The sequence below is a fragment of the Coturnix japonica genome, chromosome 6, assembly GCF_054131305.1.
Source record: "Coturnix japonica strain WE chromosome 6, WE-NBRP24, whole genome shotgun sequence".
In the NCBI taxonomy this organism is placed as follows: domain Eukaryota; kingdom Metazoa; phylum Chordata; class Aves; order Galliformes; family Phasianidae; genus Coturnix; species Coturnix japonica.
The window spans coordinates 24,561,681-24,589,344 of NC_140668.1; the positions used below are offsets into that span (position 1 = coordinate 24,561,681).

Here is a 27,664-nt window from a genome sequence, read left to right on the forward strand (position 1 = left end):
CCATCCTGACGGGCTCTCACTGCCTGCATCCTGCAGCACGGCCAGTCCTCCTGCCCACAGCTCCCTCCTCACTGAATATTTCTCCTCGTATGTTTCTTTCCAAACTTTTATTCAACGATATAGAACTATTTCAATTATAACACAGAACTGTCCGTTGTGATGCTACATTCGCTGCCACTGCCAGGCTCTGGCAGGGACAAGCCGGCTAACCATGGTCTGTTAAAGGCTGGGAGAGTCAGAAGAGCAGAGGAAGGAACAACTAACCAACAACCGTTTGCACAGCCTTCACATTTCCATGTTCTCTGGGTCAGGAGGGGATCAACAAAGAACCTTTCACAGAAGAGCTGTGTTCATTAGGTGAGTGCCATCCAGCCAGGCACTCGGCCCTGCCCGTGCTGCAGTCTGCCCGCTGTCATTCTACACGTGCCGATAATGATTCTCATTCTGCTTATGGAAAATTGGGAGCAACAGCATCTGGACCTGGGGAGAGACCGGAGGATGGAAGTGAGTGTTTCAGGATGCTGCCCACACACTGCATTGCTCTCCTTCAGTCCTGGTGGTAAGGAGACAGCTGGGCCCTAAACTCTGCCACCCAGCCCCACCAGCCCACTGCACAGCATGGTCATGGGAGCCAAATCCAGGTGAAAGCCTACAAAAATCCCCCAAACTGACCCTACTGTTGTTAGAGGAGCACGAGAGCCCCGCAGCCCTCAGACCAGGCAGCATGGAGCAGGGCAGGTGGGCACAGGGCTGGAAACACACAACAGCCAACCCACATTGTACCAACAGCTCTGCAGCCCCAGAGAGCAGTGAGACCCTCAGGGCTGATGGCATCAAAACCTGAGAGCAACGACCAAGGGATTCCCAAACCATTCAGGTGAGGGGCTGGAAAAGCCAGGCTGCCCTCTGTGATGAGGCAGTCTTGCTCTCTTGGGCCATCCCACAGATTAGAGACAGCAGCCGTTCAGACGTATAGATATTTATTGGTTTCAGTGAATTATACAAATGGATTGACCTGCTATCGATGCCAATAGAACTTTATTGGAATATGGAATGTAAACAGATGTTTCAAATAGAAACATTGCAACCTTATAAAAAATTAACTATTTCGACAATGCCGCAGAAGGAAATTCTGTGTTGAGGTGCTGGTGGGAAAACACTATCTCCAGCTTGTAGGTTTGAGCATCACCAGAACCACTTGATGAAATCACACACAGAACAAGTAGAGGAGGCAACTGTGAATCATGGGGCTATAAAGCCATCAAGGGATCTGATGAAAGAACCCGCGAGACGAACCCCCCACCCCCCACAGCAGGATCGGCACCCCCAGATTTCAACAAGTGGCTGACTTTGTTAAAACACTACGTGGGATCCCACGTCCCGGATCAGTAGTTGCACAGCCCCCTCCCCGACAGACCACACCGCTGGTTGCTGATCCTTCCCCACCCCATGCTCTCCTCCCAGGGCCCCGTTCCGCTCCTCTATCCTGCGGCGCTGGATTGAACGGCTCCAGAGCTGCGCTCTGGCACAAGTCTGCGTCTGGCACGAATTCTCATGGGAGCCACGTCGTGAGGTACGTGGTTGCACACCTATCACAACAAGTCTTGCAGTTCTGACTCTCCTGAGCTCGGTGGGAAAGCCTGGATAGTCCCTCCCCTCTCCTGCCACAAAAGCAGCCCTCACATTCACAAGTTTCCAAAGCAGGTCTATTGAGTTTCTCTTCAGAGCGAGCCTTTGTCAAACAAGCCTGGAGGGGGGAATCTCACCTCTCCCCAGCAACTCAGTTCAGTGCCTTATTTTTAATGCTCCAGCCCAGTCCTGAGGTGCTGCTGGGTTTGTGGGCTGCGTTTTGTTGAACCTCCCCCCTCCCCCCGAACGCCCTGGCATTTGCAATTAAAACTGGGATTCAAGGGCCAAATTCAAGCCCAGAGTGAGCAGTAGGACTTGGAGCTCAAAGCAGACTTGCACCTGCTGACCCCCAGCCTGAATTTGGTTCACCCAGAGTCTACAAGTCAGAAAGGCATGTTTAGAAAGAGGCATGCTAAGGACTGATGGTGGAACGGCCAATTTGTCCCCACCAGCACAGTGGGGAAGGCTGGACAGAGAAGGAAGAGAAGGATCCATAGAGATGTGAACCAGAATCAGTCGTGTTGAGCCCTGGGGATATCACTACATGTTTAACTCTTGCAAGACCATTTGCCCAGGGCTTTGGTACCACAGGGTTAGAGTTACATTAACCACAACCACCAGAGAGGAACTGAGGTTTATGACCCCCCCCCCCAAAGGTTAGATTTCTGCCGAGTATAAAGGGGAGGGGGAGGGGGGGGTCCTTGGTTCATTTCCCTTCACTGTGTGACCGAAGGTTTTGCTTTTATTTGTAAACATCTTGAATTACCCGTCGTTTTCCAGTCTTCATCGTGCTGTTGTCAGGCCACTGGAGAGCACAGCGTTTTCTGAGCTGGGCTGGGACTGCTCCTTCACCACTGGATCTGCAGGAGACAGACCAGGGAGGAAGAGGAAACAGCATTTAATGAAGAGGAAGCTCCACCCCGACAAACCCTTTCAGCAAAACCGCCTCTAAAACTCACAGAGCTGCTAATGCTTTTGCAGGATGGGGAGCCAAAGCTTCCCCCCCAAGACCCTCCCTCCATCCCAGCTGGTCCCACTGCTCCACAGACTCACAGAAATAGGGGTGCTCCATCGCCTCCTTGGCCGTCAGCCTCTGTTGATGGTCATATCGCAGGAGCTTGTCCAGGAGGTCTAGGACTTCAGGGCTGACAAGGTGTCTGTTCTCACTGTGGATGAAGTTCTCCCAGCGCTTCCGGGAGTGCCTGCAAAGGGACCTGTTGTCACAACCCAGCTCTGATCAGCACAGCAGAACTGAGAGGTCCCAGGGAAACTGCTCTCCACTTCTGGGAAGAAACTATGGCAGAGACAGCCTCCATCTCTTTCTCTTGCAGAAGCTACTGCTCAGCAAGCACTTTTAAAGGGAGAAAAGCCCTCTTATTTAGGCACATGACTGCATGGCTATCCAACCTCTGAGAAGGGCACAGTACTGCATGGCTTCTCCTGTCTACAGGGACTAGACACTTAACACAGACCCTTGGGCTCAGAAATGCTCTGGCCATGCAGGCTGCCCTCACTATCCCATCTGCCTCTGGTCCTTTTAGGAAGCATCATCTGAGATTTGGAGCCCCTCAACCCACAGTCAACTCCAGTGTTTACATCTCCATTTCTAGGATGTCAACAAGCAAGAAAGGGAAGAAGCTGGGGAAGGCTTGTGGGTCATGGAAGAGACAAAAGGAAAGAGCCTGCATTTCAGTGACCTGCTAGGAGGCCTGCAAGCAGCACTGCGATCCAGAAGATCAAAGCAGGCCTTGGAGAAGAGACCTTCAGAGGATGGAAATGTAGTTCATCTCCCCCTCTGTTTTACAAGGAAAGAAAAGGCTGCATTTCACTTCTCCACTTACTGGCCCAGGATATCATTGAAGTGTGGGTCCAGTTCTATGTGGTACTTCTTGAGATACCCATACAGCTCATCTGTGCCCAGGACCTTTGCGATGCGAACCAGCTGGAACAAAAGGTAGGTTGAGAGAGAGCAAAAGAGTGAGTCGTCACAGCTTGAAAAAGGAACAGATTCTGCTGGAGCAATTCCTATTAAACTTGTGTCTTCTTTCTGGTTTGAAGTCTACAAAGAGGACTAGGTACTGCCTTGCAGAGACAAAGCTGCTCAAATTGTAACAGCTCTTCTTTGGGAAACCTCCCAGAAAGAGAGAATGTCCTCCTTGAACACTGCTTTTGCAACATGCACAGAAAACTATGTCCTACATAAGGCAGTGCTGTGTAAGCCCAGATGGCTCAAGTAGGCATGCAGCAACATCTTCCCAGTCTGGTGGTCCCATTCCCGGAATCTCCCCACTACACACATGCAGATGAGTTGGTGACAGATGTCTCATTAGATAAATCAGGTATCAAAGTCCTTACCTGATCATAATTGTCCTGTCCGTGGAAGAAAGGCTCCTTTCGGAAGATCATGCTTGCCAGCATACAGCCTAAACTCCACATGTCTAAGCTGTAGTCATACATCTGATGGGAAAAAGGAAAAGCCATCACAAGAGAAAGGCATGCTCACCATGGCCTGGCTCCCCAGCAAGAGCAGACAACCTCAGGCTTTTCAGTTCACAGCAAGCCTCTTTCCAACCCAGGCAATGCCCTGACAGGCAAAACCGGACAACCCAACGGTGGCCAAAGTGCAAGCACAAGCAGTATCACTGGCTTGCAAGGAGGAGGCAGACTCAGACTCTTACTTGGTAGTCCACAAGGAGCTCCGGTCCTTTGAAGTACCTAGAGGCCACACGGACATTGTATTCCTGAGCTGGATGGTAGAATTCTGCCAGACCCCAGTCTATGAGCCGCAGCTGAACATGTGATAAAGAGACACAGAGTCAGGAGCCTCAGTATGAGCAAGTTAGGCAAAGCTGTGTCTGCCAAAGCCTCTCAGTCTCATGCTGCAAGCATGGAGGCCGGGGCAGTGCCAGGGAGGCACTCTGAGGACAGGAGATGCTCTCAGCAGTGCTCTTCCTTTCCCTTGTCACCTCACGGTGCTGGCAGGGCAGAACCCAGCTCAGAGAGCTCCTCTGCCTTCCAAGTCCAAACACCATCACCACTGCTGGGTGACTGGCTCCTTCCCAGTGCCACAAGCCATTGCAGGCAGGACACTGTACACTAGGGAACAGGCAAAGGCCAGCTGTTTTGTCCCACTGTTAAGAGGGGTCAGGCCAAAGGCAGTGTTGATTTTAACTGGGGGCTGGCAGCAGGAGAGGAGACAGGAGATGGCACATCACATCTTGCAAGGCAGACTGCCTCCTCTGTGGCCACAGGGATAGAGGACCAGTTGCTTTACTGAAGGACAAAAGATCTATTACGAGATTCCCCTTCCTTATAAACCCTCAGCTGGTAACCACTGCTGATTCACACAGTGAACATGGGACCTGTGGACCAGCAACTCATTTGCAGCTGGAAATCCCAAGTCCCTCCAGAGGTACACACAACACCCAGAGAGGTACAGGTACCACAGCACAGAGGGGAGCTCCCTGTGCTGCCCACTCCCGTGGCAGTGACCCTGGCACAAACATTTCCTTTTATCTAACAAGCAGGTCCCAGAAGTAAGAGGGGGGGAAAGGTTGTACTACAGAAGGAGCTCATGTTTCCTAGGTAAAGTTATCCACATGTGCTTCATATAAGGCCACTATTCTCCCATCTACAGCCTCTGCACCCCACCACCACACCTTCCCAAGCAGAAATTAACAGCCCAGATCTGTTCCCCTCAGCAAAGACACACAGCATGGCTGGCTGGGGAGGAGAGCAACCTCCAAGCCATGGCCTCCAATTGTAGCACTTCCCAGTGAGACTCTGGCCACCTCCTGACATGAATGCAAATGGAAGGGAGCAGAAAAGGCTAAGGGGTAAGCACAGCTGGCCTGGTTATGGGTACAGAGGCAGCAGAGTGTCAAGCTCCACTGGAAAAACCCTGCTTGTAAGCCCTGGTGCCATCATACCTTTTTCTGCTGGTGGTCTATCATGACGTTGTGGGGTTTGACATCCCTGTGCATGATCCCCATGCTGTGACAGTAATCCAGGGCCTGGTAGACACACACAGAGATTAGATACGGCCATAGAGCTGCAACACGGCGTTAACAATTTGAAAGACAGTTCTTGTCAAGGAGCAAAACTGCCCAGTCCATGAGGAAGAAGGAACTGGCTCACAATAAGGCAGGTGATGGTACACAAGGAAAACTGACACTGCTCTTAAACTCTGAAGACAGGAGAGCATAAAAGCTCTTCAGTTCCATGACCCTGCACCACTCGCTCCTCCCACGCAGCTGTTCCCTCAAGCAAGGAGTTGAGAATGTTTTCTCAACTGCAAGGGGAAGGGAGACCCATCCATCAACGTCTATCAGGTGCACTGAAACCTCCAGTGCCATGGGAAGAGGGCACAGCCTGCAGTCATTCAATACGTAAGACATACTGCCAGGGAGTAACGCTGTCCTTGTGTCCCTGCCACAGCAGGAAGCACAGGAAGCAAGGCCACAAGGAATATCCCTGCAATGTGACATGGCTCCCAACCAACAGAGCACTAAAAGCGCTGGGACCTGCAGCACTGCAGATCCTCTACAGGTTGGACAAAGTACTTCCCTCTCAGTGCCTGTACTGGTTCTGACTGGGAGGGAGCGGGCTATCCTCACTGCAGCCTGCCCAGTGCTCGAGACACTGGAAGGGAAAGCCCAGCCCCACCTGACCTGGTCACAAATGCTTCACAGGGAAAGAACAGGCCCCAGAGAATCAGACACTTCAGAGGTGGCCCACAACCCCCAGTCTGGCTCTAAGGCCTGATAGCAATAAGCCACTTCCCAAACCTTCTCTGGATATAAAATATGGACTCTGTGGTCCTGCACTGGATACAAGAGAGGTAAGTGCTTAATAGTGCTGTCCCAGTAACTTGGCTACTGCCTTTCTCATTCTTGGCTTCTGCATCAGCTGTCATATGCAATGCCACTCACCTTCAGCAGCTCATACATATAAAACCGAATATCGAAGTCTGTCAGGATCTGGTACAGTTGCTGAAATAGATTTGGGGAGGAAGAAGAAAAAAGAAATAAAATTAAATACTCCAGATTTGGATTAGTTGTCATTTCCTGCACCCCACCTGCCTCCAATCAACAACCCTTTCCATGTCCCAGTCAATGCTGCCACTCCCAAGGGCCATCCTAGGCTTAGATCTGCCAGAGTTATATGGTAGGAAATCCAGAAAGGAGGCAAGAGCTCCCATGAAAAGCTGCTGGGATCATTCAGACCTGCCATCATTTCTTTTCAGCAGGAGACTGGGCCCCTCTGTCCTTTCTAACAAACAAGGATCATCTCACAGTTCAGCGATATCACCACCTGAATCAGCATCAGAGTTGACTGCTCATCAAGGGCACCACCTGGCAGCTCCGAGAGAAATCCCACAGCAAGGGATTGAAAGTCATATTCTAAGAGAGCTGTTCTGGCCCTGGATCCTCTCCAGGCACAAGGCGAGATCCTCATGATCCTATCGTGCTTAGGGCCAGATCCAAACAGACCCAGCATCCTCAGCACAGCTCTTGGCAGCATATAGGTGTCACTTACACACGCTGAGCTTAAATGGCCTCCAGGATGCAAGCTGTGTTTTCTTCTCATGAGCTGGCATGATCCTAGCACCTGTGAGCAACCCAATGAAGCAGACAAGCAAGGAGCAGAACCAATGTCACCACAAACTACAGCAGGGCACCATTCCCTGACTCGGCTGCACAGGGCCCTGTGAGGCATGACCTGGGGCCAAGCCCTCACAGCAGGGTTCAGCTTCACCTGGCAGCATCAGTGCATCTGGGGAAGGCTGCTGCAGGCAGCAATCCTCTTTGCAAGTTACAGCTTATGGTGGTTGAAGGACAGATGTCTCATTGCAGGTTTGAAACCAATTAGGAAAAGGACCTCTCATTTCACTGGTGCTTACTGACTCAGCTGCATGGCTCTGCAGCACAGCTGTGTTTCAAGGCAAATGAACATGGGTAGCTGGAGCGCTCCCAGACAACAAGTATCACAACAGGTCTGCTTAGAAGCTACATGCAACTAGTTGCCCTTCTCACACAGCAGAATATACATTTATCCCAGCTCCAAACATTACTCCCGTGATTGCAGAACAGGCAGGTTTAGGTTGGACCCTGCCAGGCAATTTCAGACAATATAGTCAGATCTACAGAAGTATGTAAGCATCCTGTCTATACCAGCATGTCATAACAGCCAGACCCACCGGGATACAGCTTGCACTGATGGCTTGGAATTGTCTGTAGCCATGGCTCAGACCCACAGAAACGGCAGCGATTGCTCAGTACGACTCTCACCAGTACTGCTAACTCTAGAACTCAGCACAGAGACAGGCAGATCAGAAGCAGCCAGCCCAAAATGACAAGAGGTCTCTCCCACCAGGATCAGCTTGTGGGGCACTCGGCTCCAGGGAGACAAGGATGCTGGGGCAGAAGAGACAACAGAAGGATGACAACTCTACATACTCTCCATCTGCTTCATGTACAGACCCCTAACACAAGTGTTCTCATCTACACTCCGTGCTTCCTGCTTGTCACTTCAGAGCAAAGGAAGACAGCCTTGGAATCTCTGTGCAGGTATCCCCCCAGCCCCCATGCAGCTGCAGCTTTGCAGTCTGTCAGCCAGCCGCAGCCTGAAAAACCAACCCAAATAGAGCAGCTCACACAAGTATGGCTTGAACAACCCACATGCCCCACCACGAAGCTGGTGAAGTTTGGGTTACAAATAAGCCCTGAACATGAGCAGCCATCCTGCATGCCCTGGGGGACATGCCTGCATTCCCAAGACAAGTTATTCCTGCTCTACACAGATCATGTAAGACAAAAGCATCAATACTTCTAGTCTTGGACTTGCACAGCTACAAGCACAGACATCCTTGAAGAGTCGGGATCTTTCTTAGAAGCCTAGAAATGATCTGCTGCAAAATCATCCACTTGTTTCTAACACAACACTCAGAGCTGAGCACTGCTACTTCTGCCATGGCCAGACCAACGTTGCCTTGGCAGCTGCAGAAGAACCTTTGGCACAGTTCTCAGCACATGCTCTAAGCCTGGCATTTCTCAGTCAGTCCCCGATGGCCACAATCTCAAGTCATTACTGAAAGCTCTGTCTCACAGATATATTTCAGTTATTGAATAGTATCTTTGACAACAAAGTTTTCCTCTAAGGACACTATAGAATGGTGTGATGGTACTTAGATTAGGAGACAAAAAGCGACCTCCAGCATGTGCTGCTGCCTTTATGATCTGCTTAATCTCAAATCATTTACTAAAAAGTTTAAGAAAGAACAACATATCAAGTTAAAAACTTCCTCAACCCGCCTTATTAAGAGTCCCCGAGTCACCAGGAGAAGGAAAGGGGCACATTCCCAACATACACAGTGCTGCAGCAGACCAGCTGGTGCCAACAAAGCCCAGACAGACCAAGCCTGCTTTAATTAGCCCTGAAGGTCAGCACAAAGAACTCCTCTCCTGGCTGCTAACTTGGAGGTAACACTCATCTCCCCGCCCAGAGCAGTCAGGGCAGCTCCTGCAAGTGACTGCTATTCTAGCCTATCTAATAAGACTGCATGAGATTAAGGAGCACTAAGAACACCGCCGGAATGGCTGCAGCTCTCACTACACACGCTGAGATTCACCTTGTCTGACAAACTCCAGGGGAATGAAAACAATGCATGTTGCCTCACAGCACGCAGGCCTGCAGTGTACACAGCCTGTGTGCAAAGACACAAGGTCTGTCCTTCCACCAGCACCAACCCAGAGTCCCTTTCCAGGTGTTTGCTGCATCTGGTGAAGCTGCACTCTAGAATATGCACGTCTATATAACACTCCGGCACAGACAGAAGCAAAAAAGCACTGTCTTGTAATAAGAAACAGAGGAGATTTCTGAGCACTGGAGGAAGAGGTGATGCCTAGCTTTCTAATAGTAACTGCTCAATTAGTTTTCCACCACTGACAATAATTCAAAGATTCACAAGATTCAAAGATATCATTAAAATAAGTGTGCTTGCTAATGGTATATTCCTTTTGTATATCATCTTGACTCTGGCAGGCAGAAGCATTTCAGCAGCCCATGCTGACAGAAGGGCTCCCAGCTTTGGAAAGGAGTAATTCCACTTGGAGTTTCCTAGAAACCAGGATGTGCTGCAGCCTTGGGCGAACAGAGAGCTGCCAGGACTGCTCTGTCCCTTGCTACCAGGTTCACCTGCTCCAGCCTCAGCCACCTTGTGGTCCTCAGGTCTGAAGGATTCTAGCACAAACTGTTGTATTCTGCTCCACCAACTGCACTGCTGTAGATACAGACATAGGGAACACACCCAAACTCCCCTTGCAGCTCTTGAGGAGTATCTGACAACCCGAGAACTGAGCAACTTCTAAAGAAATGGGAGGCTTCCCCACTCCACACCCAAGCAGACTCACCTTAAAATCTGTGTTATTGATGTACTCAAACACCAGCGCAGGGGTCTTTGACTGAAAGAAAGAGAGAGAGCGTGTCGTGGTTTAAAACACAGCATTGCCCCAACACCCCCAGTCAGAAAATACACCAGACGAGGCAAAAGGTGTCAGTGGGGAGGCTAAAGTCCCACAGCCAGCAGCAGGAAGATGGTCAGCCAGGACTGCAAACAAACACTACAGCAGCATCATTTCCTCTCCATGGCTGCTAGCAAGCTGGGAATCACAGCCTTCCGCCAGCTGCTGCTCAGAGAAAACTTCCTGCAAATGGGGTCATTGTGGCAGTGCAGACAGAGGATGTGACCTCTGGTCACTAGACAGGACAGCAAGCAGGATGAGTGCTTAGTTTCTAATTGCCCAGCAAAATGTTTATGTTCCAGGTGCCAGAGAGAAGATGGAAGGCTGTGGTTTCTGCTTTCTTACAGCAAATTTGGAGGGTACCAAACTTCTCCCTGGTCAGCCAAGGGAAACTCATCAGTGTGTAGAACAGCCTGGGGACCACGGAGTGAAACAAGAACCCTGCCCACAGCCGAAAGGAAGGCAAGCCCACCACCCACACAGCACCACAAGCACCTACCACTGGATCCTTGACAGTGTCAATGAGATTAATGATGTTGGTGCCACCACGCAGATTCTCCAGAATCTTAACCTCACGTTTTATCTTCTTTTTCTTCACTGGCTTAAATAGACAAAAGCAATTAGAAGTGAGAGTCCTTTCAGACATTAACACTGACTCGTTCTGCCAATGTTCTGCCAATGTTCTGACTGTACCCCACAACTTCCCCTCCTTCCCCTGCTCCTGTTCTCCCTATGGAACATTTTTAACTTCAAAAGGAAGACGGACACCTTGAACGAGTGAGGATTTCCCTTTGTTAAGTGAAAGTTTCCCACCCATCAGGGGAAGTCAACCCACTCAAGACAAACATCACTATGACTCCAGTAACTGTGGTTCAAAGCACTGTGCACTAGTTGCACAAAACATTTATGTTCTTAATTCTTACTGCCAAGTGCATTTCCCTGAAGTACTTTAATGCACTGAAGCAACAACACGAGGCTTTCCAACACCACACCTTCCAGTAAGCTCAGACACTGCTGGGCCTCACTCTGTGCAAGAGTGTTTCACAGCCACCCCAAGAGCAGGGACCCAGCTGCAAGGCATGCCATCGCATCTGTGTACTGTGATTATTCTCGAAGCATACAGACATTATAAGCAGTTTTTGACTCCTACTCAAGCCCATGCAGCCCCAGGAATTCCCTTTGCAAAGTAAGCTTTTCTCTGGACATCACGCTGCACAGAGTGACAAAGAACAGCTGCTCCCAAGGCTGGGAGAGCTTTCACACTCTGCTGATCCAGCGGTTCATTTCAAGGCAAAGGAATGACCACTTCTGTAACTCATCCGCTCCCAAGACAACTTGAGATCTCTGCCCGCTTGAAAGGAAAGGCAGCTCGCAGCAGCTCCAAAGGGAGATTTTATTTAAGCCTTGGCCAGAGACCAGGATGGACATCACTGGCTGCACACCGCTGCTGGCTCCAGCAGTCCTCCTTCCCTGCAAAGCTCCTCCTGCACCTCTGCTGCCCTAACAGAAAGCTACAGAGACATCATAGAAGGATGACTAAACTTCTCACACTGGGAGATGTGCTCATGGAAACTCTCTGTTCCAGTCCAGTTCAGCCTTCTGAAGCATTCACCATCCAGCACGGTGGCTGCTCAGCAAGGAGGGCAGGAAGGAGATGTCAGAGGCACCCAAGCCAAGTGAAAAGATGTCAGCACCTTCACAGTGACCTTCTGTGCAAGGCATGAGGAGCCCTGAGAACTCAGCAGCCTCCCCTCTGCTGCAGCCTCCCACGCTCCGGTGATGGCTGCGGAGTGACGTGGCAGCTCACGCCCACTTTAGACAACCCTTGGTTTCAGACCACTCAAAGGAATGTACTTGGGAGAAGGAACCAAAGCTTTTTATGCAGACAGAAAATATGGTTATTTATGTAAGCGGCAAAATATGCTGTCTGTCAAGGCTCTCCAGGTAGCTGCAGCCTTCAGATTCAATCCTCCTCTCCTCCTCCAAGTTGAAAGGCAGCAGCCAGGCCTTGCAGCCAAAAGATGAGAATCTCAGTCCGAAGCAAAATGCCAAAAATAACACCTATGCTATGTACAGGGAGCGTCAGCACCTCATAAAGACGCTCTGGAAAATGGCAGCAAGGCCATGCAGCTGCCAGAGCAATGCACAGCAGGTTCTGCTGGGGAGGGGGCAAGGAAACAGCGCAGGGCAACCCTGAGACACAGCCAGCCTTAGGCCAGACACAGGAAAGCAGCCTGAGCAGGGCTGGAAGGCAGCAGGAGAGAGGGCTTTGTCTCTGAACCTGAGCTGAAGATGCTTCATTACAGACTAATTTCATCGACGTCAGCGCGGCGACTGACACCGCCCTTACATCGCCCACATCCACTGATCTCACCAGAAGGCCAAGGTGGAATTAGAGGACATAATTCAGTTATTTGCTCGTCCAGCAAAGCCAGATGCACACACCAGCTGGAAGATCCAAGGACCTTCAAAGAGGGAGTGGTCTGGCTGCCAGCACAGCCCTGCACACATCCCTCAGAGCCACACTGCTGTGCCATCAGCCAAGGGAACCCACTGCTTGCTTTGAAAGACCTCCTCCATTGCACTGCAGCTATTTCAAGGGCCTTTTGCACCAGCTACATCAGGACAACATCCCTCAGAGATTTCCATTCCTCCTTCCATAGCAACCACCACTCCCCTTGGGGAAGAAGATGTCTTCTCCTAGCCCACTACCTCTGTGTGCTTCCACCTTTTTCAGGGCTGGAGGACTGCAGCAGTGCAGGGCTTGTTCTGGGCTGCCTGCACATGGCTGAACTGCCTGACCCAGCTGTGAGCTCTGCTTCCTGCAGGGCCATCAGCTTCCTACCACTACAGAAATAGGGATGTGGGAGGGAGAGATGCCATGGGGTGAAGAAGTGCTGCCTCAGAGAAAGATTTACTGCCTCTATGTTTCCCTTGGAGACAGTGCAAGGCAGCAGAGGATTCCCCACTTTGGATTTGCAGGAGAAAGCAGTGGTGATTGCTGCCTCCCCAGCACAGCTTTCTCCCCACAAGCTGACCCAACAACATGCCATCCCCTACCCACATCACTGCAGCCACAACCACAAACACCATCTGTCACCCAGGCACTCGACTGGAGCTCCATTTTCCCCCAGTAACCGATTCCAGGCCTGGGCTCTTGCACTATCTGACCTGGCAACACAAAGACCTTGGTGCAAACCACTCCAGCACTCTGCTGCTGCCACCCCATCCCCATCCTGCAGCGCTGCCAGAAACCCAGGCCCTCAGCAACATATCCTCCAAGCACCAGGATTAAGCCTGGGTTGCTACAACTGTCTCTCGGAGTCACCCGATCCGTCTCTCCAAGGGTGTTGACTCCAAACATGCACGGATTAAATGTGAACTAACTGAAGCTCTTATGGCCTCCAACCATCTGCTTCTCCCAGCAGGAATAGCTCCTAAAACAGCAGCTCTTGCAGTCAGAGTATCTGAATGGCACTGATTTAAGGCTGTCTTACCATATGAACAGCAGTGTTTCATGCAGTTCATGCCCTGCGTGGCTCAATCACATCCTGGGAGAGGTATTTCCCATGGAGCCACCCAGGTACCATTACCTGAGTTTGAGCAGCCTGTGTTTGGGATGCAGCGCTATAGAAAGATGTAGACTCCAACTCCATCTGCACTCTAATAGAGGCACGTCAAAGCTTCCTTATGAGCTGGGCTTCTCTAGTAACTGATATGAGTCAAACCTTGTGAGACAGGCTCTGAGCGAGCCCCTGTGCTCTATGCTAGCACCTATGTCCATGAGGTCCATAGGAACCCAACAGTTGAATTTAGTTGGGATTGGCCAGCCAGGGGGAGGGGGAGAAGGCTGACAGACAGCAGGATTGCATAAGGCTCGTTTCCATAGGAAACCAGGCTAAAAGACATGTCTCACTTTAACCATGTCTACACTGGGCGGGGTTTAACTGCTTCAACTGCAGCAGTACCCTCTGAACCACACCACTGCCTAGCACAGTTTCCCAGGGAATTGCCTTCTTTCTCAGCCAAGCTAGAAGTCAGATGGCTGCAGACAGTGGGGACATACAGCCCGTGGCTGCCCAATGCCTGACCAGGCAGAGCAGAGGGACAAGGTGACCCTCAGCCAGCAGGATAGTCCTGCTGGACCCCACAGCTGCCCTGCCACAGCCAGGCACCACCCTCTGCAGCAGGACTCCCACCCTCCCAACCATGTGGGAGAAAGTCAGCCAGGGCAGGACAGGCAGTGATGGGGGTGGGCTCAGGGTGCAGGAAGGAAATGGCACAGGGTAAGCTGCACTCTGCAGACGGGTAAGTGCAGAAGAAAACCCCACTCTGTGACTGAGATCAGATCCTGGGTTACATTCAGGGACTGTAAGCAAGGAAGGAGTTTAGCTGCAGCAAACATCAGCTGGGAGAACTAGTGTTGCTTGCTAAAATAAACCTTTAGATTCAATACTGCAACCATCACTTCCTGTGTTGAACAAATAGATGTGTGCCTGGCTAATCAACTGCTGTTTTTTTCTGCAGCGAGCGGAGCACACCACACCTATCATTCTTCAGCCATCTCCTCCAAGCTGGGGACCTGCTCTTGAATTCAAGAAAAATGAGGACATTTTTTAAACCAAGTTCCACAGTTAGCAAGAGAAGCAGTAATCAGGAAGACGTGTGAGATCCAAGTTAAATTCAAAGCGTTCATTTCCCATTAGTGAAAAGCAGGCAGTGTGCGTGTGCTGCAGGCTGAGGAGCATCCATGCTGCTCTGCAGGAGTCACAGAAGGTGCTCTGGAAAGAACTAGCCTTAATGCAGCAGAGGAGAAGGATTAGCAGACAAAAGACATGGATCCATGAAAAACAAGAGTCATTTATCCTGCTATATTCATTGCCCACCAAACCTGAATAGCCCAGAATCACCACAGCTCTGCAGTGAAGCAGCAGGAAGGTCTCTGCACACAGAGCCCAGGACCAGCAGCATCCTTAGACAGGCTTTAAACATTTGAATGGAGGCTCCAGAAGCTCATTTGTTCCTAGCAAGTATTGAAAGGATCATAATAATCAGCCTATAAAGCCCCATGCCAATTGCTCAATAGGAAAATTGCCTTTGGAGCAGCACTGCTTATTTTGTCAGACATCAGCTGGGAAACCAAATAATCATTCTCCAAAGAGCGATGAAAATCAAGGAGCCCACTTGTGTTAATATCCTGTGAGTTGTTTGCATTTTACAACTCCAGTACCAGAATTTAAACTTTCCCGAGCTGCTCATCAATTTTACAAGAGGCAAAAGCAAACAAGAAATAAACCCACCCTGAAACTACTGTAGTAGTTTTGCTTTTTGATTCAAGTTAAGCTAGAATGCATCAGCCGGGGTTTGGAGGGCAGGGCAGAAAGCCTTTTGTCCCACAGAGCGCATCCCTGGAACAGCCCTCTGGGGCTCACCCTCCTCCTCACAAGAGCTGCTGTTGTGCTGCTCACCGGTTCCTTGTGTCCAAACACAGCTGTGGGAGTTACCAGTACTGCTCCAGGGGGTCCCAGCTCCAGACAGGGCTGGGCTCCTGCTGTGACAGTGCCAAGCTCGGTGTGGGCAGTTGGCATTGGGAACAGCAGAGCCAAGCGCAGCTCTCTTGCAAAAGGGCTCATTTCAGTCCTGCCAGAGGAGGAAGCGGGCCAGGAAGAGTTGATTCAGTGAGTACAAATGCAGAAGGAGTGAGAGGCACAGAGAGCTCCCAAGAGCAGGAATGGAGCGGTGGAAGGGCAGTGATGCAGGCAAAAGCTCCAGCCCTGAGGGTCAATCATCGCCCTATCGGATTGCCCTGTGCAATCCCTCCTGCACACAGCACAGCCCCCACCCAGAGCACACCAATATACCAGGGCTCTGAAGCTTTCAGAGATGGCAGAACAATCAGCAGAGCCATAGGGCTATCTCCCTCAAATGGCTCTCCAGCTGCCAGAGCAGCAATTTGAGCTCAGCACCAAAAGGATGCTGCTGCAGCCCCATGTGTGCGTGGAGGCTCTGGAGGACTCACAGAGCACAGAACAAACAAGCCAGAACACACTTGTGAAACCGCAGACATTATTGAAAGTTCCAGTTTGTGGACTTGGCACATGGGGACAAAAGCCACCAAAAGGAAAGGGGCTTTTCCAGCACCGCCTCCATTCCCTCTCCTTGTAACTGTGCCCTATCCCTCACCCGCTTTACCTTTTCTGATAGCAGCCAACCATGCAGACAAACTAGCCTTTCCATGATGGGCTTACTGGGTCTCAGGGAAATGAGCTGTACATAGACACATACACGTGTGCAGCAAGTGGAACAACCCCTGTACAGAGCTGGCAGTATGGATGCCATGATCCCCACCTTGGACACACTCAGTGCCCAGAGAATGGCTGTGAAGGGCTGGAGCTCTCAGCAGCCACAGGTGACTTAACAACAGCATTTCTAACACAGCTACCCACACTAAAAAGATGCTTTAAGCTTCCTTTGTACATACAGAGGAATGCCAGGTGCCAGCAACCCAGAAGCCAAACACAAGCATCACATTTAAGCAAGACAAAAGCACACACAGGACATGCTCACACATACCTTCCTGGCTCTGTGCTCCCCTAAGCACCCAGGAAGCGGGTTCACAGCTGCACCATGGTCAGCCAGATCAAAAAGCCCACAGGAGCCCACTGCACCAGCTGCAGAGCGCAGGGGCACAGCTGCAGGCTGCCTCCATGCCCTATGGGCTGTGAAGGGCACACAGCTGTGTACAGCACTGAGCACTCCATGCCAAGTCAACTCTCTTTTTGCAGATACTTTACTCTCTAAATGGGTTGAAAAGCTGAGCAGTTGCCCTCTGCCTTGCTTTTGGAGGCTGTTATCAGGGCATCTGTGGGGTATATCAGGGCTCCCGCCTGCTGCTTAGCAAGCACTGTCATACACAGCACAACCTGACATCCAGCAGGAGAAGGAATCTGTTGGCTCCGTTTGCTTCTTCTTTATAAAGAGCTATAGAAGTTTCCTGGAAATAAGTGGCACTAAGAACACCCCATTCTCAAAGCGAGGCACTTGAACCACGAAATGGTAACATTAGAGTCATCTGTATGATCTCAGTGGTGCTCCTTTGCTGACATATACTATTACCACAACCAGGGGCATGATCACAGCCCATTTTCCTGCTGGATTCCGCCTGGACCTGCACTTCAGGTAGCAGCACAGGAAGGCAATGCCAGAGAAATGGGGCACTGTGCTTGATGGAAGACCAAGAGGCCTGGGGCACTGTGATACCTATCAAAGCCATCAGCTCCTCAGCCTCATCCAAGGCTGAAGATGTCAGGGCACTTGAATAAACAAAGCAATTAGCCTCCAGAAGGGGACGAGCAGTTGATCTTGTTCGCACAGCACCAGGCCGGGACCTATGCTTTAGTCTGAGCTTTGTTGTAGCGATGGGACTTGCCCAAAGTCACACAGGAAATCTGTGGCTCACTTCTGCATCTGAGAAAAGGTGGTAAAATTTCCTGACCTCTCTGGAGGAAGGTACAAGATGTTCAGGTACAACAGCCAAAGAAGGGGAGCAGAAAGGCCTCACGCTAGCTGGAGCTCATTAAGAACCACTCGCTTCACAGAGCAAGGCTGGGTAGATAGCAGTCACTTCAGACGAGGCACAGATGCTAAGAGCACCCTTAACACATAACAGAAATTGTTCTCTCCGTGAACCTTAAATAGCAAAGACCAACTATGCTGAACATCCATGACCACCAGCCACACTTTCTCCCCTTGTCTCACCCCTCCTGGAGCGCAGAACCTTGTAACTTGGTTGCATTTCCCACCTCAGAGAAGGCAGCCGGAATGACAAGCAGCAGACACGCCCAGCCTATTTGCTAAGACCGAAGATACGTGTAATTACAATTTGCAATTAAGTTTGAGTCTCACTACAGGAAACCAGAGGCACTTTCCACAGATCACAGTGATGTTATTGCCACACTTTGCAAGTTTTCATCACGTATACAAACACAGCGCTCTGAAACTCACTTCTCACTGACCCACTTTCCACTAAGAAAGTTCATCTTTATTTATCTGGACTTTCTGCTTTCCCTTGCTCACTGGCAGGAATGCTGCCCGCATGCTAATGCAAGTGGGGGGAGCCAGGGAACTAGTGGCAACACCATCAACTCCAGATCGGGGCCAAGCTCGTCCCCTGCTTACAGGTCTTCATGGCAACACATTCAGGCCCCAGGGAGAAGGAGCACCCAGCCACCCTCCGATGACTCTCGCTGGCTGACTCAACAGCTCTGTGCTGATGGGCTCCCTGGGGAGGAGAGAGTTTGGCAGCATCGCTCCAGGGGAGGCTCTTTAGGCTGGTAAGAAAGAATCGGGAATATTTCTGATGACTTTCCCTGCAGCCTCTCTGCCTCATAACGCCTTTTTACGTGGGGCAAGACCTGGACTCTCAACAAATCACAGTAGTCCCAAAGAGACGGACCAGGGGCTCCAGAGCAGCATGCAGAAGTGCAGTTTCCCCAGCATAACCATGAGCCATCTTGCTATCAAATCCAGCTCTGCAACAGCTATTATCTCTAAGAATAGACAGAAACCCCATAAAAAACACATAAAGCACCAAAAGCATGGGAGCCTTGCCATTAAGCTCAGTTATGGGGCTGAGAGCTCACTTGGCCACTACCAAGGCATAGCTGCCATTCAGTCCTCCCAGAGGCAGCCAGGATGGGAGATCACTCCTTGCCTAGGAGCTAGATACAGCAGGGCAAGCTCCCTCGAAAGCTGAGGAAGATCCCAAGGAAGCAGAAACTGCAATGAGCGTTTAAGCAGGGAAGGCAGCACAAAGCCAAGCAGCGAGCCGCACTATCAGAGCGCAGCCAGCAAACACCCCAGGGCTTCAGCCCTACATACCCATGTACCAGGATGTGCCAGACTCGCTGGCTGCAGGGGCAGGTTAAGCTCAGACCCCCTGCATCCTGCAGACCAGCACGTGCCTGAATCCTTCATACAGCCACAACCAGAAACTGGTTCCATGTGCTCTTGGCAAAAAAGTGACACGTGTTGCTGGTCCAACAAATGACAGCTACAAGTGTCAGCCAAACCAAAACCAAAAGCACCTCAACTGTAACCTCTAGGAGTTTTTTGGTTGTTTTTTCTGTTGTGTTTCTTTTTTGAATACCTCTCATGCCAGATCACTGATACAGACTGCTGCTAGGATGGTTACCACAGTTCTCTGTGACCCCCCCTATTCCACAGTGAGGTCTGTCTTACAGCAGATAACTCCACGCAATCCTAACCCACAACCCAATACAGCTGCAAAAAGGTCCCCACAGCCCAACCCACCGGGATGAACGCAGCAGAACATATCCCACCGATACTACTGAGCAACAAATGGTCAGTGCTCAGCCCCTCAGATTTTCATGGTATTTTTGGCCTGCCCAAGGTGACATTCCCCCTCATGTAACAGATCCTCTGCAGCACTGAATACACACTTTTTTTTATGTGCTCCGTGAGCACCTCAGGGTCAGACCATGAGGAGCTCGCAGCCAGGCTCTGAGACGGCTGCATGCCAGCTGTCTGCAGGCTGACTGAAGGATTCCCCTGCAGGCTCCGCATTCCTGTTGGCATGGCCTTCTTGGGCTGTTTGCGACAGGCACGGCCAGCCACCAGTTGCCGAACGCACACAGCACTGTAACAACGCCAGAGCTCCGTGCAGTCCTCCTCCATGGAGCCCTCAGCCAGGAGCAAACAGAGCAGGTGGAAGCTCCAAAATCCAAACCACCGTCCAGAGCCCAAACATCTGTAAGGGGAAGGTGTGACAGAGCCAAGAGGCCTCGGTGCTCCGGCCCTGCCCGGACACTCACCTTGAGGATCTTGACGACGACCCTCTCGTTGTTGGTGATGTTGATGGCCTCGAAGACCTCGCTGTACTTGCCGCGCCCCAGCTTGCGCACCAGCTGGTAGTCGTCCTGGTTGCTGCGGGCACGGAGAACAGAGAGAGGAGGGCGGCTGAGGGCCTCCAGCGCTGCCCGGGGCCGCCCCTCCCGGCCCGGCCCGGCGCTTCCCCCCGCTCCCCCCCCCCACCCGCTTCCCACAGAGACACCCCGGGGCGCGGCCCGTTCCCGGGGCTTCACGTGTGGCCGCGGAATGCCGGCGGTCGGGGCAGGGGTCCCCGCGGGGCGCTTTACCCCCAGCTCGGGACGTGCGCTTCGTAGTCCCAGTACTCGCGGCTCCTCAGGCTGTTCACCTCGGCGTACACCCGCGCCCGGCTGCCGGCGGCCGGGCCGGGCATGGCGGCGCCGGGCGGCGGCTGCAGGAGGAGGAGGAGGGCGCGGGGCCGGCGCGGGAGGCCGGCGAGGCGGGGCGCGGCGCGCAGGAGGGCGGCGGCGGGCGGCGGCAGGGCCAGGCCGGGCGGGGCGGGGGGGGGGCCGGCCCGGGGCGGCGGGCGCGGAGCGGAGCCGAGGCCGGGGCCCGGTGCCGGCGGCTGCAGCCTGGGCCGGCCCCGAGCGCCGCGCAGCCGACCCGGAAACGGCGCCGCGCGTCCGCGCCGCCGCCGCCGCGAGAGGAGCCCGCTGCAGCGCCACCCCGCGGCTGGGAGGACCGGCTGCCGCGGCCCCGCCGCCGGGAGGATGATGTCACGGCCGGCCCCGCCCGGCACCCGAGAGGTGGGGGGATGGAGGAGTCGGTTCGGAAGGACGAGGGCAGCACGGCACGGCACGGCACGGCACGGCACGGCACACAGCCAGAGCTCAGCCCCGAGCAGCCCAGCACCCCGACCCGCCCGCAGTTGGAGCGGTGTCTAATTATGGAAGTCGGCGGGTGCGCGCTGCCCAGCGGAGCTAACGCGGCGGCAGTACCAGCAGGGCAGGAGCGGAGCAACGTGTGTTCGCAATGCTGCTCACGGGGCACGTGCCCGGCCTCCAGTGCGGCTCATTACGGCTTATCCAGCCTTCATTTTGTGCCCAGTATCTCCACTATTGTCACTGTTCTCACAGCTGCCCGGAGAAGCCCCGCAGAGCCGGGCAGGGTGGCACGGCCGGAAAGCACGCGCTGCTGGGGTTAGTCAAACCTCCGCCCTGCAGAATGAATGGGAACGAGAGCAGCCCGCGGGCTGCAGCGAGCAGAGACACAAACGAAGCCGATCGACACGGGCCGTTGGAAGCCCCGCGGGCCGTCCTGCCGTCCTGCCCTCCCCTCCCCTCCCTCTGACCCCCCGCCCCGTGCCGCCGTTGCCAGGACGCACCATGACGGAGCTGGAGCTGGCCGCGCTGCCCCTGCCGCAGCTCCGGGAACGACTGGAGCAGAAGCGGTACCGGCAGACACGGCGGGGCAGGGGATGCACGGGGACAGAGCCTGGGCGGTAACGGGCTGTGGGCTGAGACGGGAACAGGACAACAGGGGCAGGGGCAGATCTGAGGGTCTCATCTGTGTCCCGGTTTGTGGACGGGAGATCTGCAGCTCTCCTTGTTTTTGGGGGCCTGCTTTGCATTGGGTTGTTCTCCTTTGCTTTGCAGCCATGCCAATGACTTGGTGAGGTCCAGGGTGAAGCTGTTTGAGAACCAGTACAATAAGATTCAGATGAGCAGCCAGGGCTCCCCGCAGCAAGGCTCCGCACCAGCGATGGCACCCAAACTGGTATGGATGGGGCAGGCCGGGATGAGTGACTTGACCCCAACCCCAGCTTGAAGGTGTGCTGGGCATCAAGGTACAGGTGTGGGCTCACTCACCTTTGTGCATGCCAGGCTGCCACGGAGTGACTTGAAGAAGGTAAACGCATAGGGGGGATGATGCCAGGGAAGCAGGGGACACGGCCCAGGTGACACAGGGTGCTCTGATCCTCCTCTTCCCAGACCTGCATGCATCCACACCCAGATCCCTCCTGCTAAGTGCACGCTGCTCCTCTGCTATCAGAACGCTGGACTGTCTTTGGGAATACATGCAGACACAGCAGCAGTTGGTCGGTGCTGGTTTTCTAATGGTGTCTGTGTTGTCGCTCAACTGTTGCAGACACGGGGCAGGTCCAGATCCAGGCTGCGCAGCAGTTCCTCAGCCTACTTTGCAGCCCTGACAGCGGAGCAGAAATGTGACCTGGCTGAGCGGGAGCTGATGGATGTGAAAAAAGACATTCAGAAGATGGAGGAGGACTCGGAGAAGACCTTGCAAGACCTCGAGGTACAGCTCTGAGGATATCGAGGCATCCTGCGGCACCGTGGCTTTTCACACCTCTTTGACTGTGATGTGGCTTCATTTCTACAGGCAGTCATACAAGAAGCAGATGGTTGGTGGGCTGGTGTTAAGAAAGCTACCGGTGACTTTGAGGAAGACGTTGTCAGAGCCATCTCCAACGAGAAAGGGAGCATCACAGCATCTGAGAAGGTGGTGAAATACCTGGAGGAGAAGAACCACCAGAGGGTCAGTGCTGTGTGGTAGAAGTTGAGCCTGGTCTGACATCTGTTCCCATGCCCCTACATGAGCTGCCTTGTACTCTCAGGCTGTCCTAGCAGCTAACCCTGTGAGCACAGGTGAGGCAGGGCAGCATTGTGAGGGCTGCAGTACAGGTAGAACAAAGGGAAAGCACACAGTAAAGCACGGGGCCTGGTGCTCTGCCTCCTCCCAGGCCCTGCTGCCACTCTCTAATCTGCTTTCTTCCTTCAGGATCTGCTGAGGCAGAAGCTGCGCTTAGAAAGCAATTTGCTCGGGAGCTACAAGAAGAAACTGCAGCAGCAGCTCAGGCAGGTGCGTGCTGCCTGGGCACCCAGTATGGCACCTCTTTAAGCCTTAGGTTTGCACCCAGGCAGACGACCCTGTGCTTTAAGTCTGCCTTCCCCACCAAAAAAAGCTCTTTCATTTGAGTCTGAGCTTTGCAGCTCTGTTTCCCTGGGCTTGCAGAAGGCGCAGGTGGGAGAAGTGATCAGTGAGGTCCATGCAGAGTTGCTGCAGGTTAAGAAAGCACAGTACGAGGAGGAGATTGATGAGAAGAACAAGGAGCTGCAGCAGCTAAAGATGGCCTTAGAGAAGATCAAGATCATCGACTCCTGCAAGGTGAGTGAAGATCGCAGTGCCCCTGTTTGCCCTTCCTGCTATTCCCCATGGTCACACACAAGCTGACCAGCAGCTCTTGCAGCTTTCCATTTCTTAGTCCGAGAACTCCAGTGGCTTTGCAGGGACTGGAGATCTGCCACTGCACCTGCTGCCACTGTCCTGCTCTTGTGTTCCAGCAAAAGCTGCACAGTGCCATGGAAACATCAACAGCTCTGATGAAAGACATTTCCCAGAGGATAGAGATGCTGGAGAAAGTTGAAAGAAAAACTACTCTTGTGAAGGAGGTAAGATGACAATTTGGGGATCACTGAGACTTTGCTTGACTTTTTTTTAGGCCATAGCTACCTGCATTCCTTGGTGGGACTGAGAATAGGTCCTGGAGCTCCTGCTGCTGTGGGTGGGGATGGGCAGCTTTGTGGATTTTACCCCCCCAGGGTCCATCCACTGCCTTCTTGATGCTCTTTTTCCTTGAGCTTTTCCTCCCCAGTGAGAAGTAGCACAGATGTCACAGCCTGGGGACACAGAGGCTGAGCCACCAAGGCTCTGGGCAGCCCCACTATGGGATGGAGGCATGGGGTGGGTGCATTGCATCATGTCCCTCCTTTATCCTGCCCTATCCTTGCCCTCTGTCACTTTTCCTCCTGCAGCAACAAGCCAAAGAGAAGTGTCTCATTGAGAGGCTGCAGAAGCAGCTGTCAGACTACAGCACCCCTCCTGCGATGAATTACATGCAGACAACGATGGCTGTCGCTGACCTGGAAAAGAGCATCAAGGCTTGGGAGAGGAAGGTGGCAATTGCCGAGGTGAGGGAGACGGGGCCTGGAGTGGGCTGGGTGCTGTCTCCTGCTGTGCTGCTGCAGGCAGCGCTGGAGGCTCTTCCTGTTGGCTGCTCCCTATCCCCAGAACAGAGGCTGAATTTTAACAGCTGAGCTTGGAGGTGAGGATGCAGCATGTAACTTGACAGGCTGCACCATCAGGCTGGGCTCATGCTGGAACCTGAAGGGTGTGTATGGACACACAGAGCCTGGGACGTGTCTGGCTGCAGCACCCCAGCCAGCTGATGGATCCCCAGTGCTGGCTGTCCTCTTTGATGATCTCAAACGTTTCTTCCTCATCTGTATCTTGACTGTTCCCTGGTAAGGAATGGCTGTATCTGGCCAAGAGCCGACAAACATGAGTTCATGGCAAAGTTGCAAGAACAGTATCTTTGTCTCTGGCCCTGGCACAACTCCTGCAGCCTGGGAGGAGTTGTGGAGATAAGAGAGGAGCATTGTCAAAGCCCAAATGCTGCAGTGAGCACTAAGTGCAGGTGGGAGCAGGGTGGGTGCAAGGGAATGCCATACAGCAGCTTTATCCACAACATATCGCTGCTGACTGAACTCATTAAGATCTTCTCTTTTCCCCCCTTGCAGATAACCTTGCAAAGACACCACAGAGCATGGAACCAAGTGAAGATGTCTGCTAACATGCACCTGCCTTGTGTGATGCTTCAGGGCAAGCAGTGGAAGCTGCAGAGGAAGCCAGCCGTGTGGGGAAATGTGCTGTAAAATGGGTAACTGTAGCACTCTGAGTGGTGCAGGGGGGTGAAACCACTTGAAATGATGAGGCCTTCTCTCTGGTCAGTCCCAGCACAGCTTCCAAGTTCAAGTTGATCTTGGAGATGGGAAGCATCTCCTCACTGCAGGAGATGTAAATCCCAAGTGGCCCATCCTTAGATGAGTTTGGAGATTTGCTTTTCATACTTGGGGTTGAAATCACCTTCCTGAAATACCACTGCTGCCAGCATAGAGGTTTCTACACAGAGTGGAGGCTGCAGCTCAGCTTGTGCCCTGACAAGGTGAGGAACACATCTACTGCTGCCCTCCCAGCTGTGGGCAAGATCCCCTGCTGCGGTGGGACACCAGTGATACAGGGATGGCCTGTAGCACCTCATGCCACCATCACTGAGAATGGCCTTCAGGAGCCGTTTCTCAGTTCCTTTAGTCTGGCACATCACAGCGTTTCCAGGGTCACCCTTTGGGAGAAAAAGCAAGGTTGTGTCACAGCAACCCCACTGCTCTTACATCCCATAGAATTCAGTGGAACCCACAATTCCTTATTCTTTGCTCTGTATCCAGATGGAGTTTTGCATCCTTGGTAGATTTTTCCATACATAAGACAATGTTCTTTCAAACTTGGGGTTGTATTGCCCATTGTATGTTGTGTAGAAGGAAGATAGGTGGGTGCTGGATTCTGGGCAGGGCAGAGAACAAGCAGTGTCCACATGGAGTCCTTTGAGCAGCAGATGACATACAAGCCATACAAGTACGGCAGCAGTGTCAGAGGGGCACCCAGGCCAGGCTGATCCATGGCAGCATGTTACAGCAGCAGCCATCAAAAAGCAGTTTTGACAGGCAGGAGAGTGAGATCTGTCTGGAAAAGCAAAGAGCAGTCACTAACAGGGGTCTGCTTGTGTGGTTGGACCATTCTCTAAGGGGCAAGCGTGCCCTTGGCTTAATGGACAGATCCATACCACATTTGTTTTTCTATTATAAAGATTAGAACTCAATTTATTTCTAGTGTGTGCCCTTGCCAAAGGGCTCTGTATTTATGTGCTTCACAACAGAACAATTAAAAAACCCATCAATGCTAAAATCTTGCACAGAAAGGAGAAAGAAAGGGTTGTCCACACAGAACCTAAATTTAGAGGTGTATCATAGGAATGGAAAGACTTTGAAATTATTTTTAAAGGCCTGAAAGAGATGAGAGAGGAAGGATTACAGAATGCCACAGGTTTTGTGTTCAGAAGCCATCGCTGTTGGATGGATCATTACATGGAAGCAGTCTGCTCTCGGACAATATTCAAAAGCTTTCAGACCAGCAGCAGGCTCAGTGCAGCTCGGATGACAGAGCCTGACCTCACTGGGATCGTTATGAAACCCTCTGGGCTCTGGTCTCACTTGCTGAGAAAGATTTGATGGGAAGGACAAGTATAAATGGCTCAAGGACCTGGTTGCTGTTTCCTCGCCTCATTGGTGGTTCTTGGCATCGCATAATACCTCCAGAGAAGGAGGAGATGTTTTACTGATGGACTTACCTACAAGGCTTTCTGCATGCAGGGCTTTTTTTTGGTCATTTTTTGGTGACAGAAATGAAGGATGCTCTTCACTGTACATTAGGAATTCCACTGCCAAACAGCATTTCATTCTGAAAACTGCATTCGCAGTCCTGCCTGCCTTACTTAGGCCAAAAAGTCAAAATAGATGGTTTTAACAATTAGCCTTAAACTACAGACTGAGGGCACTGAAAACAAGCAACTCATTTGTTTTCTCCTTTTGGGATGCCATGAAAATAACTACAGCCATTTAGAATCTTTGAATTTATTTGGCATAGAATTTATTTGGCTTCCAATTTAGGTAGCCTTGGGAGCCTAATTTTACATATTGCTTTTTCAAGCTTGGCAGAAGAGGCAGACAGCAGGTCTGTGTTTGTGGCTTTGCAGTCACGGGCAGAGTGTCACAGATGTTTTCTGTCCTGAGCACATAAAAGGCTCAGCATTGATTGTGGTCTGGCAGTAAAACAGCAGCAGTAATGACTTGTGTCCCACTTACTGGCTGCCAATGGGCGACAGGTGACCATCTCCCTCCTGGAGGCTTTTGGACTAAAGAACATGATAATTTCATAATTTGCTGAATCCGAATCTGCATGTGAAACATTGTAAGAACAGCCTCACAGAGGCACTGGTGAAAAGAAAGGTATTCTGCCTAATTATAGATGTCAATAAGATCCAGCTTCCACCTCCATCCCAGGCAGGGCCTGGGGATGCTAACAGCCTGGGCTTCCTGGGCCTTGCCCACATTCAGGGGAAAGGAAGAGCACTAATGGCATATGAAGCATTCATTGATGGGGAGAACTGACTCATGCCCTCTATTTCCTGCAGTGGAACATCCCAATTCCATCCCTCCCTCAAGAAGAGACAAGGTTCAGCTTAGCGGGACCAGAGTGCTATTTCTGAAGAGCCCATTCCCAGCAGCACAAACTGCATGCCTAGAGAAAGTTTGAAGCTTTTAATTTAATAAAGTCATTTCATGTCTGTCTGCATCCTGACATTCTTCTGAGACTAAGCTAAAATATAAAGCTTGCTCATCCATGACTTCAAATGTCAAGGTTTAATTACATACAACACCTCAGAATTAAACTTCAAACCAGTGACATTTTTTGAACCATGTGGAAGACGGACATATCCAAACCAGGGGCTGGAAGTGCTGCAGAGCCCAGCTGCTGCCTATGGGTGCTGCATTCCCCATGGGGGCAGGAGGGGAGGGCTGGCTGCAGGCTCCAATTGAGCCTCACCTGTGCATGGCACCAAAATTCCCTTTTAAACTGGTTAGAAAGAACCAGAGCAATTGGCCCATCAGGGTGATAAATGTCCGCCAGCTGACAGCTCATGTTGCTTTGCCATTGACTTCCATTTCATTTTCCTGACAATGCTTTCAGCAGTGAAGGAGGATGAAGCACCCCAA

The 27,664-nt window shown here is 52.0% G+C and overlaps 2 protein-coding genes across 8 annotated transcripts; one reads left to right on the forward strand and one right to left on the reverse strand.

Annotated features, from left to right (window-relative positions):
* Positions 1 to 92: 92 nt before the first annotated feature.
* On the reverse strand, positions 93 to 20,715 carry CSNK2A2 (casein kinase 2 alpha 2). 3 transcript variants are annotated; one of them, XM_085550991.1, is made up of 12 exons: positions 20,309 to 20,715; positions 19,985 to 20,096; positions 10,651 to 10,752; positions 10,041 to 10,091; positions 6,561 to 6,620; positions 5,559 to 5,642; positions 4,308 to 4,418; positions 3,985 to 4,086; positions 3,471 to 3,571; positions 2,683 to 2,831; positions 2,396 to 2,489; positions 93 to 480 (listed from the first exon to the last, which is right to left on the reverse strand). In XM_085550991.1, exons 1-11 carry the CDS (start codon positions 20,410 to 20,412, stop codon positions 2,413 to 2,415), a joined length of 1,053 nt encoding a protein of 350 aa, XP_085407117.1. In that variant the 5' UTR covers positions 20,413 to 20,715; the 3' UTR covers positions 93 to 480; positions 2,396 to 2,412. The 3 variants fall into 3 exon arrangements, with proteins under 3 accessions (XP_085407117.1, XP_015728966.2, XP_085407119.1); XM_015873480.2 differs by lacking the exon at positions 93 to 480 and having other exon boundaries at positions 964 to 2,489; XM_085550993.1 differs by lacking the exons at positions 93 to 480; positions 4,308 to 4,418 and having other exon boundaries at positions 964 to 2,489.
* Positions 20,716 to 20,771: 56 nt separating this feature from the next.
* Positions 20,772 to 27,234, forward strand: CFAP263 (cilia and flagella associated protein 263). Of its 5 annotated transcripts, none has more exons than XM_085550990.1 (10): positions 20,772 to 21,429; positions 21,635 to 21,755; positions 22,128 to 22,292; positions 22,377 to 22,532; positions 22,776 to 22,856; positions 23,010 to 23,162; positions 23,339 to 23,446; positions 23,810 to 23,965; positions 24,575 to 24,714; positions 27,082 to 27,234. In XM_085550990.1, exons 1-9 carry the CDS (start codon positions 21,365 to 21,367, stop codon positions 24,707 to 24,709), a joined length of 1,140 nt encoding a protein of 379 aa, XP_085407116.1. In that variant the 5' UTR covers positions 20,772 to 21,364; the 3' UTR covers positions 24,710 to 24,714; positions 27,082 to 27,234. The 5 variants fall into 5 exon arrangements, 4 of the variants coding, with proteins under 4 accessions (XP_085407116.1, XP_085407115.1, XP_085407114.1 ...); XM_085550988.1 differs by having other exon boundaries at positions 20,777 to 21,178; XR_014947459.1 differs by having other exon boundaries at positions 20,796 to 21,178; positions 24,575 to 24,999.
* Positions 27,235 to 27,664: the final 430 nt, after the last annotated feature.

Bases quoted from the DNA above. Each gene is read 5' to 3' on its own strand.
- CSNK2A2 (XM_085550991.1), bottom strand. From the start codon at position 20,412: ATGCCCGGCCCGGCCGCCGGCAGCCGGGCGCGGGTGTACGCCGAGGTG. The intron at 6,621-10,040 runs GTGAGTCTGCTT...AATCTATTTCAG, and splicing joins TCAATAACACAGATTTTAAG to CAACTGTACCAGATCCTGAC. The intron at 4,419-5,558 runs GTATGATGGCAC...TCACATGTTCAG, and splicing joins TAGACCACCAGCAGAAAAAG to CTGCGGCTCATAGACTGGGG.
- CFAP263 (XM_085550988.1), top strand. From the start codon at position 21,012: ATGCTGCTCACGGGGCACGTGCCCGGCCTCCAGTGCGGCTCATTACGG. The intron at 22,857-23,009 runs GTGCGTGCTGCC...CTGGGCTTGCAG, and splicing joins TGCAGCAGCAGCTCAGGCAG to AAGGCGCAGGTGGGAGAAGT. The intron at 23,447-23,809 runs GTAAGATGACAA...TTCCTCCTGCAG, and splicing joins AAACTACTCTTGTGAAGGAG to CAACAAGCCAAAGAGAAGTG.